This window comes from Panthera uncia, chromosome B4 (assembly GCF_023721935.1).
Source record: "Panthera uncia isolate 11264 chromosome B4, Puncia_PCG_1.0, whole genome shotgun sequence".
In the NCBI taxonomy this organism is placed as follows: Eukaryota; Metazoa; Chordata; class Mammalia; order Carnivora; family Felidae; genus Panthera; species Panthera uncia.
This window is the reverse complement of record NC_064809.1, coordinates 114,892,766-114,907,508: the sequence shown is the minus strand read 5'-3', so window position 1 is coordinate 114,907,508 and position 14,743 is coordinate 114,892,766. Positions and strand designations below refer to the sequence as shown.

General features: G+C 36.8%; 1 protein-coding gene across 1 annotated transcript in view; it reads right to left on the bottom strand.

The window, feature by feature from the left end:
- The window catches only part of CFAP54 (cilia and flagella associated protein 54), a 289,637-nt gene that overhangs the window by 189,747 nt on the left and 85,147 nt on the right, over positions 1 to 14,743 (bottom strand). The window contains exons 21-23 of the mRNA XM_049626709.1: positions 12,066 to 12,158; positions 11,620 to 11,805; positions 2,269 to 2,405 (exon numbers count right to left, since the gene is read on the bottom strand). Coding sequence (XP_049482666.1) covers positions 2,269 to 2,405; positions 11,620 to 11,805; positions 12,066 to 12,158 — 416 coding nt within the window. The remainder of the gene's footprint in view (positions 1 to 2,268; positions 2,406 to 11,619; positions 11,806 to 12,065; positions 12,159 to 14,743) is intronic.

The following is a 14,743-nucleotide window of genomic DNA, read 5'->3' as shown; positions in this document are numbered from 1 at the left end:
AAACTGAGGGTTGATGGGGGGTGGGAGGGAGGGGAGGGTGGGTGATGGGTATTGAGGAGGGCACCTTTTGGGATGAGCACTGGGTGTTGTATGGAAACCAATTTGACAGTAAATTTCATATATTAAAAAAAATAAATAAATAAATAAATAAATAAATAAATAAAAGATTCTCTATTTCCCTCTGCCCCTCTCCCCAGCTCACTCTCTCTCTCTCTCTCTCTCTCTCTCTCTCTCTCTCAAAATATAGGGGGGAAAGCTTCCTCTTAGTTTTTATTCTATCCAACTTCTCCGTAGCATTTCTTTTTGAACAACTCCTCTGCCTGACCTTGCACTAGCATTTAACACTGCTGACCAGTCCCTCCCGGGTCTCACTTTCCTTGACAATGTACTTTTCCAGAGTTTCACCTCCTGGACTGTTCCTTTTTGTCAAAAAAGTTCTGACAGTTGGGTTTTCTTAATGTATTTATTTTTGTAATGTAAGGGTCTGCCTTAAGCTTTGATTGCCAAAGCATCCACTTCAAAGAGGCATTCACTTCAAAGATGGCTATCTCGAATAAATACATTGCCAGTCACACAACTAGCTAAAGAGCCAGGCCACCTCCCTCACTGAGGCTCCTCTGTTTTAGAAATCTTAGTGGATTTCGATAAATGACAATTTGGGCCACTGTTTTTTCTCCTCCCTTGTTTTAAATTCCCACTCTTACTTTTTAAATTCAACAACAAAGAGTGAGCCTGTGAAACCCTAGGCACTCACCCTGGACCTCAATAAAAGCAGAACCCCAGGCCCATGCTGGCTCTCTCTCTCTTCACCTATGACCTTGCTGTGGGGCCCCAACTATGCCATGCAATTTCCAGATCCTGTAAGTAATAAACCTCTATTTTTTTTCAAACTTTCTGGATGTTTATTGCTGAAGGGTGCCTCACAATCATAATAAGAACCATAAAGGCTGGTTCAGATACAACACTGATTACTGGTAGGCTGAGACTAGCACAAACTATTTTCAGTATCCTTCCTTGGTTCCATTTCCCGCTTCAGCCTCTTAAACGTAAGTAATGCCCAGCATTTAATTCCAGCTTCTATCTTTCCTGCTAAACAGTTAGTCCCTGGGAGATAGCACTCATTGTCAAAATTTCAATGATGACCTCATGGACAATTTCTCAATCTATCTCTAGCCTTGACCTCTCTCCTGAGTGTCAGCACTAAATATTCAACTACCTGCTGGGCATCTCATATCCACAAAGGCATCCTGTTGGAAAACTAAACTCAAAATACTTCCTATCGAATTCATTATCTCCTCCAAAGACTCATCCCACCTCTCTCATTCCCCTAGTACCCATCATAGGTCTGCCAGTCAGGTAACAACGGCAATCCCAGTAAGCTTCACTACTTCCATTCTCTTGTCCCCACATCACATAAAACCTTCCAAGCCCCGTCTCTTCCTCTTCTGAAATGCCTCTCAAATCCATCCTACACAACAACACCTAGCATCCTTGTACATGGTAAATGCTAAGTCTACAGTTGTTTCATTGAATGGAATTCTACTTTTATGTGAATAAGCACTATCAATGCCTTGCCTCTACCAGCATGTGCATTTAAGGTCACTATCTTTAACTGATGAATAAAGGGTTTTGTCTTCTTAGGAAAGGAATTTCAGGTATTATTAACAAGTAGGTAAAGGAGATTGTTGTTTTTGAACTTGTTGTTGAGACAGCCTAAAATCACACCAATGCTCATTTCTGAGGCTGCTCTTAATCTTTGCTCTTTTAAGAAAAACCAACTATAAAGCAAAGGATGGCCTGTGGTTTTATATGACCCATACCAACCTATTTGCAGTTCCTGATGGTCTAATCCTGGGAACTTCTTCAAGCAAAGAAAAAGTCTTTTAAACCTAATAGTCCACCCATCACACCATAACTATTAACCCCAACCTGACCGTTCTCTGTTACAAAAGTCCCCAAAGCATATTTGTGTTTTCCAGTGTAACTGATGTTATCTTGATTAGTAGTTGGTATTTTTTTTTCCATAGCCTTCATTACCTTAACTTCAGAATGCATCTAAATGTCTCCTGTGCTTTTTCTTATTCTAGCAAAGAAGTTTCTAACAAGGACTCAAGAACTTGGGATGTGTATGCTTATTACAACACCTATTAAAAATAGTTTTACATTGACTATCTTAACATGAAATTGAAAATGAATTATAGGCTTTGTATACAACATCCATATTTTTCAATAAGCAAATTAATATTTTAAAAGAATATTTCTAATTACCTTCTCTGTGTAATAGTCATTATATTGCTTAAGCAAATAACAGATTGTTCATCATGATGTGGTGAAGCAACAAAATAATCCCAAACTGGTGAGAAAACCTTCTTAGCCAACTCATAGTTACCAATCTGATAGGCAACCTACAAGAAAAAGTACATTATCATACATTATATTTTTATTGGTGAAATGTATCTTTTAAACAGGAATTCTGATAAGGTCTGTTCACACACTAATTTCATACATAGTTGTTCACATTTGCTGTTTTGTTCCACGGGGCCACAGTAAGGTATCGATGGCCACTGGCAAGGGAGACAGACACATTTTGAAATCTCTTTTATTTCTAAATTGCATGGAAATTTGAAACTCTGTAAGGATGTTTCAAATTCTCATAAGCAAAACAAAGATCACATCTGAGCCAAATTAATTTCATTTCCATCCATCTCGGCAGTGCACTCCATTTATTACAGACACTGTTATAATGAACAATCTGTTCCAAGAGAAACAATCAGATTTCCCAAACCCAAAATATGAAATATACTTCATTCTTTTCTGGTTCTGACTGACACTTTCAGAGCTTTTGTGCAACAAAGGGTTCACAGCTGAAAAGAGTGAAAAATAACACAGAGATGCTTCCAAAAGACGATGATATGTTTTGTTTTTGTTTTTGTTTTGAGAGAGAGAGAGAGACAGAGTGCGAGTGGGGAGGGGCAGAGAGAGAGGGAGACACAGAATCCAAAGCAGGCTCCAGGCTCCAGCTGTCAGCATAGAGCCCAACGCAGGGCTTGAAGCCACAAATGGTGAGATTATGACCTGAGCCAAAGTTGGACACTTAACCAACTGAGTCACCCAGGTGCTCCAAGGCCATGATACGCTTTTAATTTGACACATTCAACATTAGGCAAAATAACTGATTTCACTGGTAAAATATAGAAGCTCGAGAGAAGAAAAATCATCAACTTACCTATTTCTTTTGGTAGAATATATTTCCTTAAAGATATTCCTTAAAATCATTCTATTCAAATATGTACAACAATATGAAATCTCACCACATAAGTTACGTGCTGCTTCAAATTCTTAATGGAAGCAGGTAGGATATAAAGTACAAACAAATTAAGTAAGTATGTAAATGGCATGTTGCTAGAATATAGTCCACTCAAAGGAATAATTTACAGGGCCAGAACTTTTTCAATCTGCCAACTCCACCCTCATAATCAACCAACCAGTAAAATGTCATGAAGTTTCTACTCTGCACTAACCACTGTGAGGATAGGTTCTTCAAAGCTTAAAATGACCTTATATGCCATTAAACTCTAATCAAGTTACAAACATAAAACACCTGAAATCACCAGAAAAACTACAAAGAATAACATAATAACTGTGGAGGCTTAGAAAAGGAGAAATTAGGGCTTCAAAAAGGAGTCTGTGCTTGAGTTGAACCCTAAGGCAGGGATAAGGTTCACATGGGCACAGTTGAGACAGAACCTGAAAAGGGTCCAATAGTGAAAATCATCACAGAACATTTAGGAGAGACTGGAAAGACAGGTCAGAATTTGAAGAAAAGCAGAAGACATGATGGACAGGTAAAATGGGATATGAGTTCAGAAGGTCTTAAAACTCAGGTGGAAGTACTTAAAGATGTCAAGTACTAGTCTGAGCACTTTGTATGCATTATTCTATTGACACCCCATTTCATTTTTATGAAGTGAGCTCTATGGTCATTCCTATTTTTCAGATGAGGAAACTGAGGGATTAAGAAGTTAAATAATTTGTACAGAGCCTGATATTCAGTAAAAATAGGAGAGCCAAGACCTAGAGCGGTGGATGAGGTCACTTCACTGGCTGCATTGGTCAAATGAAGGAGTTGGGAGTTGGACTAGGTGGTCACTAAAACACCATATAATTCTAACACTTACCATGGAAATTAATAGCAGATGATGTGTAATTGAGTTGGGTGAAATTAAAATCGGATGTTCTTTCCTTTCAAAACATATGCTTCTAAAAATAATGTCATTTATTCAATTAGTGGACATTGTAAAACGAGAAAAGATACGATGATAAAACTAAGGTTTGTAACTTCATGAGTTTTTGTGGGTTAACAGAGCAGTGCCATGGTATAAGACGGTGAGCTTACAGATTTTAGATGGGGTGAGAGTAAAATAAGAGAAAAAAGCACCAGAAAACTAATGAAATAATTAAGTACAGTAGAGACGCTCCTTGATACATGATCCTCATGTGTCTTCCCAAGCTCCACACTCAGTTTTCTTCCCCACATTCCTTTTCAGTTGCCTTTGCAAGCTCCTACTCTTTTCCCCAATCTCTTTACACTGGCATGTCCCAGGGCTCAGTCTTTGGACCTCTTCTCTCTTCTGTCTGCACTTATTTCCTTAGTGGAATAATCCAGCCCCATGGCTGTGCCACATGACTAATCTCAAATCCTTCTCCTCCCCAGACCTCTCTCCCATGCTCCAGATTCATATATCTAACTGACTATTCAACAATTCTCCTTGAATATCTAATAAACATCTTACCACAACATGTCTCAAAATGAATTTCTGATTTCCCTCTGCCCCAAATCTATACCACCCACAGCACTCCTGAACTCAGTTGATGTCAAGTCTATCCTTCCAGTTAGTCAACTAAACATCTTAGAGTCATCTTTTCTTTTTCTCTTTATATTATTTCCACTAGGAACTCTTGTTAACTCCTCCTTCAAAACATATCCAGAATCTGACCACTTCTCACCACATCAACTATTATCACACTGGCCAAGCTACCACCATCTCTCATTGGGTTGCAGTAATAGAGAGGTCCCTCTGCTTCCATCCCTGTCCTATTATGGTCTATTCCCAACACAGCATCCAGGGTGAGACCTTGAAAACAGAAGTCATATTATGTCATCCCACTTCTCATAAAAAAAAAACAACCTTTCCAATGGTTGTTCATTTCACTCAAAGTAAAAGCCAAAGTTCTTTTTTAAAATTCTTCTTTTTTAATTTAACGTGTAATTGAGTTGGGTGAAATTAAAATTGGATGTTCTTTCCTTTTAAAACATATTCTTCCAAAAATAATATCATTTATTCAATTAGTGGACATTGTAAAACAAGCAAAGATACCATGATAAAACTATGGTTTGTAAATTCACAACTTTTTGTGGGTTAACAAAGCAGTGCCATGATATAACATGGTGAACTTACAGATTTTATTTAAATCCAAGTTAGTTAACATACAGTGTAATAATGATTTCAGGAATAGAATTCAATAATTCGTCACTTAACGTATAACACCCAGTGCTCATCCCAACAAGTGCCCTCCTTAATGCCCCTCAACTCTTTAGCCCTTCCCCCCACCCAACACCCTACCAGCTGCCTTCAGTTTGTTCTCTGTATTTAAGGGTCTCGTATGGTTTGTCTTCCTCTCTGTTGTTATATTATTTTTGCTTCCCTTCCCATATGTTCATTTGTTTTGTATCTTAAATTCCACATTAGTGGAATCATAGGATATTTATCTTTCTCTGACTGACTTATTTCACTTAACATAATACACTCTAGTTCTATCCACGTTGTTGCAAATGGCAAGATTTCATTCTTTTTGATCACCGAGTAATATTCCAGTGTGTGTGTGTGTGTGTGTGTGTGTGTGTGTGTCCATTCATCAGCTGATGGACATTTGGGCTTTTTCCATACTTTAAAAGCCAAAGTTCTTACAGTGGCCTAGAAGTCTTTTTCTGTTCACCCACCCATCTACTTACCTTTTACCTCTTTAACCAATTCTTTTATTCTCCATGGACCTCTCTGCTCCAGTCACAATGGCCTCCTTGCTGTTTATCAAACATAGCAGGTAATACTCTGAAAACTATAGGGCTTTTGCTCTAGCTCCTTCTGCAGAATTTTCTTTCTCCTGCAAGCCCCTCCCTTGCCTCCTTTAAGTCTCTGCTTAAATCTCACCTTCTAGATGAGGCCTTCCCTGATCACCCTATTTGATACTGTGAACTACTTTCCCTTCTCTCACCTCACACTTCTAATTCCTCAGAACATACTCCACTTTTTCTTTCCATAGAACTTATCTTGTAACATAGATAATTGACTTATTTACTGTGTTGTTTATTACCTATCTCTTATCATAGCATTTTGTTCACTTTGCTTAGAGCAGTGGTTCTCGAAGTATGGTCCCTGGACCGTCAGTATAACCATCACCTAAGAACTTGTTGGAAATGGAAAATTCCAGGCCCTACCCCAGACCTAGTGAGTAAAAAATTCTGGTGGTAGGACACAACAATCTGTTTAACAAGCACTCCAAGATGCGCACTCAAGGTTTATAATCACTAGCCTGGAGCATTGCCTAGCACAGAGTAAGCACACAATAATAACATGTTAAACAAAATTTAAAATCTTTTTTTCCTGGTAATTTTCCTACATTCACAGAAGAGGACATTCAATAATTGTACTACAACACAGTTGACTAGCCCAGGGTGAGTGCCTGACCCAAGGTGTGTGCTTTATAGCACCTTGTGCAAAGCAAAATGGACCCCCACCCAAAGTGTGGCTCTGCTGTCTAGGCTGATGGCACTACATGTACCAGAAGAATTTGAGAGAAAGTTTATTACTCACACAAGAGGCTCCCAGGGAATGTTGGACAGGCACAAGCAGGCCTGGGAAGGAATGGGCTGGGCTTTGATTAGTGCTTGGGGGTGGGAAGGGGTAGGAATGGGGAAAGCTGCTGCCAGCTGGGAGATTTACATTTCCTGTCAGCACCAAAGGTAAGCTCATAGACCTCCTATCAGACTGCCTATGTATGGAACCAAAGGGAAAAAGAGGGTGAGATTTAAAAACAAGTCAGTGGTCAAACATCAAAAAAGAGATCAGATTCATTATATTTGGTGGATTACTCAGAATCTCTTTCCTAGGAATCTGGAATCCAGATTAGGAGGCAACCAGGTAGCCTCTCTTTATACCTGAAATTGAAGGATATATAAAAATATAGGAGCTGCCATTTTTTCCTTCAGAGATGGAGAAGTAAAGAAAGTCAGTCTTTAGGGGCATCTGGGTGGCTCAGTCAGTTAAGCATCCAACTCTTGATTTGGATTCAGGTCATGACCTCACAGTTAAGGGATTGGGCCCTGAGTTAGGCTCTGGGCTACTTGGGATTCTCTCTCCCTCTCTCTCTGCCCCTCCCCCATGCTTGCTTGCACCCTGTCTCTCTGAAAATAAATAAATAAACATTAAAAAAGAAAGAAAGAAAGAAAGAAAGAAAGAAAGAAAGAAAGAAAGTCAATCTTTAGAGAAAAAGAAGCAGACATATACAGAGAACCAAAGGTATGAGGCCTGAGGCTGCCTGGGGTCCAGTGCCTTCCCAGGGCCTCATTGCATTCCTTAAGTCAGGCTGGTTCCCTTACTTGCAATCATAGTCTTAACTGAAACCATAAGTCAAAATTACCTAAATATGGGTTAACGTTGTGGTAATGAGATTGAGAAAAGAGACAGTTCAAAGGAACAAGAGATGACATCTAGCACAGAACCTAGCACAAAGTAGACAATAAATAATTCAGCAATAAACAGACGAAGTAGGGAGAGAAGCAATATTCAGTTAGAGAACAAGAGGAAAAAGAAGAGTCGAGACTTCTTAAAGAGCTTTTTAAAATGGGATAACTAGGGGCGCTTGGGTGGCTGAATCAGCTGAGCATCCGACGCTTGATTTCAGTTCAGGTCATGATGCCAGGATCGTGAGATCATAATCCCAGGATCATGAGATCTAGCCCTGCATCGGGCTCCACACAGAGCATGGAGCCTGCTTAAGATTCTCTCTCTCTCCCTCTGCCCCTCTCCCCTGCTCATGCTTTCTCTCTCTCTCTCTCTCTAAAATAAAAAAAAAAAAAACAAAATAAAAAATGGGATGGCTATCTTTTCCCTGCTAGCTTTATTGCTTTTAATTTGTAATTGATCAATGACAAAAGGCAAACCTCTATTTATCAAAGAGTTTTGATGAATTCATATATAAAGTGAAAAAAAGTATGAATTTCATTCTCCTGCCACCACTGAGATACTGACAAAGCATTCACCTCCCGACACTGAAATCTACTGCCAGTACTGATCATCAAGACCCACTGAACAACACCAACCCAGCAGAGAAGAGATGGCAGAGATGTGGGCTCTAGAAGAACCTGGCCCAGGTTAGAGGTTGAGTACATGGCTCTTGGACCTGGACGGAACAGTAGAAAGGCATGAGCTGGTTCAAGCATCAGGCTTATCACCTGCTACCCGAGTAACCTTGGGTTACTTAATTACGTGACTTCCCTTAGACACCCTTTCTCAAATAAAATGGGATTGGCAGAGGAAGGATTAAATTCATCTCAGTTTCCTAAACCATACAATGAAATTAATAGTATCATCTCACTGTGGGGCACCTGGGTGGCTCAGTCGATTAAGTGTCTGACTCTTGGTTTCTGCTCAGGTCATGATCTCACGGTTTCATGAGTTCAAGCCCTGAGTCAGGCTCTGTACTGGCAGCACAGCTGGGATTCTCTCTCCCTCTCTCTCTCTGTCCCTTCCCTACCTGCACTGTCTCTGTCTCTCCCAAAATAAATAAATAAACTTAAAAATAATAGTATCACTTCACTGCATTACTGTAATAAAAAAAATAATGAATTTTTAAATGCCTGGCACATAGTAGTTTTTAAATAAATACATCCCCGATTTCTTTTTCTCAATAAGTCATTGTGCCTACTCATTATCTGATTGAGTAGTTCAATAATCCAGATATTTGGTCTTATATCCATTTTAGAGATTGGGAAATTGAGACCAGGCAATTTGCCCAAATTCCTACAGTCCTCCTCATTAGGTTTCTTATTTTCTACATTTTCTATCATATTATCTAGTCACTCCTGACTTAAAGGTGAAAAATAAGAAGAAATGAGGCTATAAAGAAGGGGAAATTGGAAAATATCTGTAGAAAATATATCGTTTATAAAGGTTCCTCAAACAATTTTCCAGATAGCCTAAATTAATAGCTTTCTACACTGAGGGGAAACCTAATAAAGATTCGACTGACTTTATTAATGTCTATAGAATAGTGTTGAGTGAAAGTACAACCTAATGTTCCAAGCCAAGTTAATCATAGGCATTTAGCGAAATGTCACTGTCATACTATAAAATACATATGATAATGTTTTTTAAAGAACTGAATCATCCTGAAACTAAAAACTAACCACTGTCAGGAAAAAGAGACTGCAATTCCAAAGGCAAGGTACATTTTCTTGCTGGAACTTAAAAGCTTAAACTCGAGCCGTAAATTAAAGAGTTTTACTAAGTTTACTAAGTAAGAAAATTTTGCTTCAGTCACTTAACATTATGAGAGAGAACGTTCAGATACTGTCATAAATGAATACAGTACTGTAAATATCATTATCAATAATGAAACATTGGTCATTACTTCATGACACTTCTTGTTATTCCAACAGAATAGCTGGGGGTTGGTTTTATTAACTTTCAATGAAGGTTCTGCCAAATGAAACCCAAAAGTCAAACCTCCCTGGAGAAAAATTAGGCCTTGATAAAATACTCAGTTCCTCACTTTGAAATAACGCCATCACTGCAAATTAGGAAATATATTAGATTCCAAAGAAATAAAAACATCAGAAAACCATGAGCCAATATGATATGCTAAATCCTAGCAATTCCCTCAATTTAATTTTCTTTGAAAAATATGATAATATAAAATACCACTAAGATCTTATCTTCTAATACTAATCAACTATTAAGAGAAAAAAATAGCAAAATAGAAACATGATAAAATTTTAAATAGCCATCATTTCTATAGCCAACAATAGGCTTAAAATTAGATTCTTGAGACTTAGGTCAATGAGTCACTCTTTCTAGTGTCCTTATTCACTGGTAACGGGCAATCATTTCAGCAAATATGTTAATTCATGAGTATATTCATAACTAAAAACAATAACAATATTTATTAGTGCCGACTGTGTGGTAATTGCTATGGTTAAACATCTGGCATGCATAATTCCATTTAATACTCCTAATACATCTGGGAGGTAACTACTATTATTATTATTCCCACTTCACAGATGAAAGTTACTTGCTCAATATTACATGACTAGTGTGAACCTGAACTCAGGTCTGCGTGTCTTTACTAACCCAGATATTTCACTTCTGTAAATCCATCTCAAAAAAGCAATCGTGGATGCAGATAAAGATGTATATACCAAGATGTATAAGGCAGCTTTGCTTATACTAGCAAAAGACTGGAAAATATCTAACTGCCCAACAATAAAGATTACTAAGTAAACTATGATCTATCTATAAGATGCAATATCATTAAAAGATGCAATATCAAAAAAAAAAAAAAAAGATGCAATACCGTTATAAAATACAGCTGTTAAAATTTATACTATGAGGGCGCATGGGTGGCTCAGTCAGTTAAGCATCCGACTTCAGCTCAGGTCATGATCTCACAGTTCCTGAGTTCGAGTCCCATGTCAGGCTCTGTGCAGACAGCTCAGAGCCTGGAGCCTGCTTCGGATTCTGTGTCTCCCTCTCTCTCTGCCCCTCCTCCACTCACACTCTATCTCTTTCTCTCTCAAAAATAAATAAACATTAAAAAAAATTAAAAAATTATACTATGGAAGAATACTTAATGGAATGAAAAAATTGTCAATTATATATTAAATGAAAATATCAGGATATAAAATAATATATACTATAATTAAAATTAGATATTATACATAAATTCAAACACATATGTGTGTATGCATATGTTTATATAAAAATGTGTGTGTGTGTAAGTGTACACAGGCATACACACACACACAAATGAAAAGATACCTCTGGATCAGGGTTTCTCAATCTTGGTACTACTGACATTTGGGGCTGGGTAATTCTTTGTTATGGAGGGCTGTCCTTTACATTTAGAGTGCTTATCAGCATCCCTGGCCTCTACCCACCAGATGCCAGAAGCACCCTCCTAGGTTATGACAACCAAAAATGTCTCCAGACATTGACAAATGTCCCCTAGGGGCCAAAATTGCCCCAGGTTGAGAACTGCTACTCTGGATGACAGGATAACAGTTAACATGTATTTTCTTCTTTGTGCATTTCAATATTTTCTAAATTTCTAAAATTACCATGTGTTACATTTGTAATCCAGGGGAAAAATGCTATTATAAAAATCAAATTCACTAAAAAGGAAAGAAATGATTCTTATTTTATGAGACTACCCTGCCCTAATGGAAAATACGTATTACAGGAGCTTTAAAACATCTGCTGTGACTTTTTTTCCCATTGGAAATTACTTAGTAACAGCTCAACAGAAAAAAAAAATGCAAGAAATTAGCAGAATCTCTTCTACCTGTGTCAAGAACATCCGAGTAGTAACAGCAGAAAGAGGTGAATAAACCAGAATTGGTTTAGTTGTCTCCCCAATGGCATCACCAATAAGCTTCCCATTAGAAGAATAAGCAGCAATTGCAAAGACATATTTTTCATTTGTTTCTAAACCTTTCACTTCAAAAATGCTTTTACCATCAGCTGGTATCTGTTAACAAAAACATATTTCAAGTTATGTATAGAATATTGAAGTAATGTGACTTTAAAAATATGATTAACCCTTATACGTAATAAAAAACAAAAGCTTTTGCATTCACTGTTGGATTTTAGTTATCACTTAAATTGAAATTCACTGAAATAATGACATTATAAGGAGGGAAAAACACTCAATTGTCATAAATGAGTCTTTGGGTAAGATTTCCTGATGTTTAAAGTTGTTGTTGTTTTTTTTTTTTTAATTTGACATACCGCTTCTCCTGAGTTTGGGAGATGATTATTGTTTAGCCTTACTTTTCCATAGCTTCCTTCTGCTTTGCAACCCAAAATGCAGTACCAGGAGACCTGCAGAGGAGAAAGATGAGCCCATTATCTATAGTCTGTTTAACAAGGCATTCAATTTCTTTTATCAAGATGTGGCCCTTGTGATGAGCACTGGGTGTTGTATGGAAGTGTTGAATCACTAAATTGTACACCTGAAACTATTATCACACTATATGTCAACTAACTGGAATTTAAATAAAATTTTGAAAGCAAAAAAGATGTGGCAAAAGGAATACTTTTCCAAATGAAAATGTTACTATTCAAGTTTTAAAACATGGAATCTAAGTTTACAAATATATTTAGGTTTGTTCTCAAAAAAATATAATAATAAAGACAAATATAGGACTTGTTTCCCTGAGACTACAAAGACTATTACTCATTGTTGACTATTTTAACTACCATGAACTGAGCAGTTCCTATATGCTAAATATTGTTAGGAAATCTACATAAACTTTCTAATATTTGCAACATCTGTATGAAATGGGATTACTATTGTCATTTTGCTTTACAGGAAATGGAGACACAAAAATGTTCAATAATTTGCTCAAGATCAGATAGTAGCATGGTATTTGATCATTCTTAAATACATGCGGGAACCAAAAGCAAATGCAAATTCTACAGGAACAATCAAACTTGAACTTTAATTAAGTGGTTAGAAATGGTTCTTCTGCCAAGATGTCAAAATAATGGAGATTGCTCACTGGAATGAACTGTTCTCACTGTAGAGAAAAAGGGAGCAAGTTGATACCTAGGGAATGGCATTATAAAGGAGCCATACTGTCCTGGGGTTGGGGTTGGGGAGGTTGTCATCACTGTGTCACTCCCAAAATCTCAACTCCTAAATGAGAGGAAAACTGGAAAGAAGGGAAAACATAATTGTCTCTAAGAAGCAACTGCCTCTTATAGCTTAGCCTCTTCCTCCAGGTCAACAGAAAAATCCTAATGGTGTCTTATCTGCACAACTAGTTTTCAACCCTGGCTGTGCAGAATCACTTTTTAAAATGCAGTTTTCACAGAATCAACCATTTTTAAAAATTACATATACCCAAGTCTACCTAGCCTCAATGAATTAGAGTTTCTGGTACAAGTGTCCAAACTTCTGTGTCTATAAAGAAAACTGCTCAGGTAATTAAGGAACACTAGACAAAGGAAGAACTCCAACGACAAAGACAGCATTGAAGGAACTTGGAAGCTGAAGCCAGAAAGGGAAAAAAAAATCAAATGATTCTCAGAAAAAATTTTAAAAACTAACTTTCCTTAACTTCCCATGCAAAAAAGAGTACCATTTTACACAAAAGGGAAAAAAGGCAGAAAGATTGTATTATATGACTTAGATTATTATTTCCTCTAAGTTAAGCTCTCTATGTAAACTAGAATTTGAAGGGTAAATTCTCTCTAAAAGCATTTTTACAAGCAGATTTATATTTTTATTTTGTTCCACAAATGAAAACATCTTAGTTTGTGTAATTATAAGGAACAATGTATAATTAGAATCTACACAACAGTAAAGACACCATGAACAAATCACCACTAACTTTAGAAGTAAAAGTTTATTAATAACATCAGCATTTTCAACTATTAAAACAGATTTTAATGAAACAAATGCTTAACACGAGATTTTGATAAAACAGAAGATGGCTGAACCCTCTAATCAGAAATATTATTTAAGACCACAGCACCATCTAGTGTTGATGAGCATGTAACAGCAATAATTTCCTAGAGCACACAACTCTACTAATTTACAATATATATAAACTTCATATAATGTGCTAAGTGACAGGTCCCACAACTACAGGTCAGATATTGAATTCTTATATATTCCTATTTCTAAGCATTATGTAATAAGATAGACTATTTACTAATTTTAAACACATAAAAAAAGATTTTGGTTAAATGAACCAAAACATTTGAAAAAAAAAAAGAAAACAAAACAAAGAAAAACTCTTGGTAAGGCATCTAGTCTTAGCTCTGTACCGAATTTCCAAAATCAGTGAATCCTCATTTGTAACCAGATCTAAAAAATCCAAAGTTTAACTTTCAAAATGCTAGCAATTATAATAATGCATTTATTACAGCACAGTTAGGTGTAAGATGAATGTTACTTCTATTTCCCTAATCATAAAGCATTATAAAGGTGATATTACTTCTCACTGATGTCCATATCCCATTAGTCTGAAGCTCCTCAAAGAATGGAATCAAACTTTGCGATTATTTTTGTACCTCCATTATCTTGCACAGAGTTGGACAGGTAAAAGATACTCAGTAATGCTCACTGGATACAATTTATCGAAAAAATCATCAAATAATGTAATCACACTCTATACCATCATTAACTGTCTTAAGCAAACTTTACTATACATGTTTAATATAAGATATGGTGGAACATCAAGTATAATGTGCCAAGAATGTTATATGTTATCTCATTTAATTTTCACAATAAACATATTTTACAAATAAAACCACCACCATCACCACCACCTCAGAAAGTATATTTAGATTTCCTAAGGTCATATTGCTAGAAAGTAGGGGAGCTACAATTTTAAACCTGTATCTGTCTGACTTTAAAGCCTGTGCCCTTTCCACTATACCGAGTTGATATAAGTTCA